This window comes from Bidens hawaiensis, unplaced genomic scaffold (genome assembly GCF_021521415.1).
Source record: "Bidens hawaiensis isolate Kalapana, Puna unplaced genomic scaffold, B.hawaiensis_p1.1 tig00021511_1, whole genome shotgun sequence".
Taxonomy (NCBI): domain Eukaryota; kingdom Viridiplantae; phylum Streptophyta; class Magnoliopsida; order Asterales; family Asteraceae; genus Bidens; species Bidens hawaiensis.
The window spans coordinates 278,916-284,230 of record NW_027493345.1 but is presented as its reverse complement, the minus strand read 5'-3'; the positions used below and the strand labels follow the sequence as shown (position 1 = coordinate 284,230).

General features: G+C 37.6%; 1 protein-coding gene across 1 annotated transcript; it reads left to right on the top strand.

Annotated features, from left to right (window-relative positions):
* The first annotated feature begins 631 nt into the window (after positions 1-631).
* On the top strand, positions 632-2,203 carry LOC143563732 (serine/threonine-protein kinase STY13-like). Its single transcript, XM_077051211.1, has 2 exons — positions 632-1,583; positions 1,794-2,203. Exons 1-2 carry the CDS (start codon positions 682-684, stop codon positions 2,131-2,133), a joined length of 1,242 nt encoding a protein of 413 aa, XP_076907326.1. The 5' UTR covers positions 632-681; the 3' UTR covers positions 2,134-2,203.
* The last annotated feature ends 3,112 nt before the right edge of the window (positions 2,204-5,315 follow it).

Here is a 5,315-nt window from a genome sequence, read left to right as displayed (position 1 = left end):
GAGAAGACTTGTTATTTGGTTTTTCTTTTTCTCGTCTTCGTTCTGTCTCTCTCATCTTCTTATTATTAGTCTCTCTCTCTCTCTCTCTCTATCCCGTCACCGTGTTTTCGTCGGCGACATCCGTCCACCAAAAGAATTTGATGTCACACCAATCTTCTATAACCCTTCTCCACAATCATCTGTAATCACAATCGCAGTCAAGAAGCTACCAACACCGCCCCTTTATTGATCATCATCTGTAAGTCCTTTATTATTATTTCGTAATTGGGTTCATGGCTCTCTCTTTAATTTCTAACTTTAAGCTCTTCACCTTTCAAATTTCGTTCATTTTTGTCTGTTAAACTATTTAGACTTTTCTTTTAGGTTGTATTGGATAGTTTTAGTTGCAGTTAATTTGGGGATTTAGTGTTTTTCAGGGTTAATTGAATTGGAATGAGATCAACTCATTTGGGGATTATGGGTTAGGGTTAGCTAAAATTTATTATTAGGGTTTACTTGATACCTGATTTTCTTCCATTCGAATCGATTCAAAACAGGTAATAATATGTTATGCTTTTGAAGCAGGTATTCAGTTTGAGGGCTTTGGACGTTACGGTTCGTAATAAATGAAGCGTTAAGGAGAACATTGAAGGTGGTTCTATACTTCTATAGTTCTGTTGTTGTGACTTATTAGATAAAAAGATGTTGGAGGGTCAAAAGTTTCCGGGTATGATGGGTGTAAATAATGGGAATGATAACTTTGTTGACCTTGGAAATGTGTTCTACCATAAGCTCGGTGAAGGCTCAAACATGTCAATCGACAGCTTCAACAGTTTGCAAATGAGCAATGGCGGCGGGTCGGTCGCAATGTCGGTTGACAATAGTAGTGTGGGGTCCAACGACTCGCACACGCGCATATTAAACCACCAAGGTTTAAAGCGCGTAAAGACTAATTACATTGACGCGCAAAGTGTGAATAAGGTAAGAGTATCACAAGGTTTAAGTGATGATGCGTTGGCTAAGGCTCTGTTAGATGCACGTTTCCCGACACAAGGGCTTGCAAGCTTTGATGAGTGGACGATTGATCTAAGGAAACTTAGCATGGGACCTGCGTTTGCACAGGGTGCGTTTGGTAAGCTTTATAAAGGTAGTTACCATGGTGTGGATGTTGCTATTAAGCTTTTGGAGAGACCAGAGAATGATTTAGAACGGGCCCACTTGATGGAGCAACAGTTTCAGCAGGAGGTTATGATGCTTGCAACATTAAAGCATCCAAACATTGTTCGGTTCATTGGTGCATGTCGCAAGCCTATGGTGTGGTGTATTATAACAGAGTATGCTAAAGGTGGTTCTGTTAGGCAGTTTTTGACTAAAAGACAAAACAGATCCGTGCCTTTGAAATTGGCGGTTAAGCAAGCGCTTGATGTTGCACGGGGAATGGAGTATGTGCATGGACTCGGGTTGATTCATAGGGATTTGAAGTCAGATAATCTTTTAATATCTGCTGATAGATCGATTAAGATTGCTGATTTTGGGGTTGCTAGAATTGAAGTGCAGACTGAAGGAATGACACCCGAGACCGGGACCTACCGTTGGATGGCGCCGTAAGTTTTCGATTTAGCTGGAATGCAAGTTTTATTACGAGAAATTGCACAATTGGTCCCTGTTGTGGTTTGACTAGGTTACAAGTTTGCTCTCCCACAGAATTTTTAAAATCTAGGGTCCAAATCTGCAATATGGTCAAACTACAGGGACCGTTTGTGAAATTTTCTTTTTCGTTAATGAAATTAATAATAGTATTATTGCTATTGCAGGGAAATGATACAGCATAGGCCTTATACACAGAAGGTGGATGTTTATAGTTTTGGTATTGTTTTGTGGGAACTTATTACAGGGATGCTTCCATTCCAGAACATGACCGCTGTCCAAGCTGCGTTTGCGGTTGTTAATAAAGGAGTCCGACCCACTATTCCAAACGACTGTCTTCCGGTTCTGAGTCAAATAATGACTCGTTGCTGGGACGGGAACTCGGATGTCAGACCGTCGTTTACCGAGGTGGTCAGAATGCTTGAACATGCTGAGACTGAGGTCATGACCACAGTCCGTAAGGCTCGGTTTAGGTGCTGCATGAGCCAGCCCATGACTACTGATTAATGTGGGTGGAATGGTTAAAAGGCTAGATTTGAAACTGAAAAAGAGTGTGTATCTACTGCTATTGTAATATTTGAAGGGTGAAAAGAGGAAAATTGTGATATGATATTAACTGCTGGTTTTGTTTGTTGGATTATTTTTTATTTTATGGATTGTTTTACTGAAGTAGTAGTAATGGAGAAGATTTTATGTATTTATACATGATCTTCTTGATATACCTATATATTGCCTTTCCTATTTTGTTCAAGTTCATTAGCACTTTTAGGGTATTTTGGTCATTTGAATCGTCTATTATTTTTATTTATTTATTTATTTTGTTGATTTTACCTACAGCAGAGTGTTAGTAGTTACAAAATGCTTGTCTTCATATGATATTGGTATAAAAAATACCGATACTGAATTTATGAAAAAAGTGAGTGTCAATACATTTATGAAAAAGGTGAGTATGGTATCGGTAATCGGTACCAAATAATCATTCCTGGTGTAGAGGGGCTTCAAATGCCATTATCTAATTATTTTGTCTTTATACGGCATTGGTATTGAAAAATACATATACCAGAATTACCAAAATTCTGGTAAAGTGGCTATATCTGTATTTGTTAATAAATGATCATTCATGGTTTGTGTATGGAGAGGCTTCAAATGTCATTATCCAATTATTTTGTCCTATAATCAGTTAAAATATCATTTGATTATATACAGGTTTTATTTGGTAACTTAGCATTCATGATTTGATAATCCACTTGGAATACAAACCATTTTATGAAATATATAGACAAGAAAGTCGGAGGTGGTGCTTTGATAGTGAACAACATTTGACGATGGTCGTTGGATAGCAATTGGCAAAAAACTATGGTAAACGGAGGTGATAAACGTGCTGGACGGTAGGGCATATGATAGTTGGTAATGGTACACAATTATAAGTATAATGATCTACGAGATCTCCCAGTTAAAAATCACTTATTGTAGAGACATCCTCATAAATGGACCAGAACTCCAATAGATTAAACTAGGGTTGATAGGTACTATACAGGTACCGGTATCGAAAATACTGGCATCAAAAATTGTAAATTTTTGGTATAGGTACTGAAATGTTCAGTTCGGTACATGTATTTCATACAAAATTCGGGAAATACCAGTATTCTACCGAACTGTTCCGGTACCAAAAACTCAAAACTTGGTACTGATCCAGTACCGACAGTACCAATTCAATACCGGTACCGAATCTACTCATCCTAGATTAAACTTAATCCATGTAAGTACAATCTTGGCAAGTCCAAGTCGAAGGTGGCTTATTAGGGGTAAACCCACCAAACTTTTATAGATACATGTTTTTCTCAACATTCACCAAATTGTTTTTCCTCCCAATACTTCTCTATATACTATTACAACAGATTGTTTTTCCTCCCAATACTTCTCTATACAAGTAAACAAAGGCCGAAATACTATACTCACTTGAGTATCAGAGGGTGGTCTAGAGACTTCAGTCTCTGAACCCTTCGAACGAGTGCTTTGCGGTCTTGCAGATTTGAAATGAGACAGAGATGACGAGATGTGGTCGGCTTCCTCATTATCGAAGAGCATTTGCAGTGATCAAGACGTGATATGGATTTGCTTCTTCACTTATCTACTTCCAAATCAGATATGGACCCCCTAACTTAACGTGTCGACCTAGATGTACTTCGTTTATCAACGTGTCGACCTTGATCTATGTCAAAATAACGCTAAACATATATAATCCGACGAATAAAAAACCTACTTTGAGCGCATTAGAGCTGAGGGCGTTTGATTCTGTTAAGGTGTTATGGAGTTTCCGACGCCAACTGAGGAAGCTCAGTGTTTCCGGAGTTTCCGACGCTCAAATCCGAGTCTTTATTTTTGCAGATATGTTGGCTAGACCTGTTTTTTTTTTTTACAACAACGCTTTTAGAAGGATTTTATTAAAACGCTTTTTAAAAAGGACGTGATAACATAAGGATTTATAAACGAAGAAAGTATTCAATTGTTACCATTTCACATTATCTTATTTCTTTTAGCTTATTTCATGTAGTTGGAAAATTTCTTCTTAGGTTTAGAGAGCTCTCAAAGGTATTAAGGTGCAACATGATGTGAGCACTGAGTTCACTATTTCAGAGCTTTATCCCTTTCTTTCTCTGGGTCTATCCTCTTATCCGGAAGGTGGGTCACTCCTTATTAAAAAAAAGAGTTAATTGCAAATATGGTCCCTATGATGGAACCCTCTACGCAGGTTGCAACTCCATGGTGCCATTTTCACAGATATGAGCCCTGTGGTGGCACTTTTATATTACTTTTGGTCCACCGTCAAGAAATGGCTTTAACCAAAGTGTGGAATTACTATCTTACCCCTTCTCAACAGATTTTATTCTTTTTAACCTAAAAGGTTGTTCATTTCCCCTCTCCAATCTGTGAACTCGTCGCCGCCATCTTCGATCTTCACACCGGCGATGTCTCAGCCGTCTTCTTCTTCATCGAAATCGTACTCCAAGTATGATGTGTCGAATGCAATATGTTGATGTGGTGCTACTACATGCTATCGATTTTCCAAGACTGAAGCTAACCCGGGACGTCGGCTCTTGTGTTGTGTAAGTGTTGCAATTAAGTTCGTTTATCTTACTTCAGTTAGGTTATTGTGGTCAATTAGGTTAATCAATTTGGTTAGTATGTTCAGTAAACTGATTCTGTTCTTGATTCTCCATATTTGATTATAGAAGGGGAGTTGTGGTTGGATTAGATGGGTTGATCTCTTGAATTGCAAAAGATATGAAAAGATAATTCCTGCTTTGACTAGGAAAATCAAGAAGCAAGAAGAATTTACCCAATAAAAAGCTAATGAAGCCACTAAATGGAAGATATATTTAGCAGTTAGTTGGTTGTTGCTTGTTTTTTATGTAGTGAAGTTCTAAGCAATAGTGTTTGCACACTTTGTTTATGTAGTGTTGTTCGTATTATGTTTGTTGTAAGAACATATTGTTAAGACTATGGTTTTAATTTAACATTTAAGTTGTTTATGCAAAATGTTGAGCCAACTATTCATATAATATTTTCATTTTGATAGACATCTTGTAAGCACACTAAAGCTGATGAGGAAGAAAAAGAAAACTTAGAAGTAATACAAGAAATAGTGAAGAATCTCAAGTCATTATGGAAGATACACAAAAAAGTAT

What these genes read in the sequence shown, in the direction of transcription:
- LOC143563732 (XM_077051211.1), top strand. Translation starts at nt 682, where the DNA reads ATGTTGGAGGGTCAAAAGTTTCCGGGTATGATGGGTGTAAATAATGGG. An exon ending in ACCTACCGTTGGATGGCGCC is followed by an intron (nt 1,584 to 1,793) that starts GTAAGTTTTCGA and finishes TTGCTATTGCAG; the next exon opens with GGAAATGATACAGCATAGGC.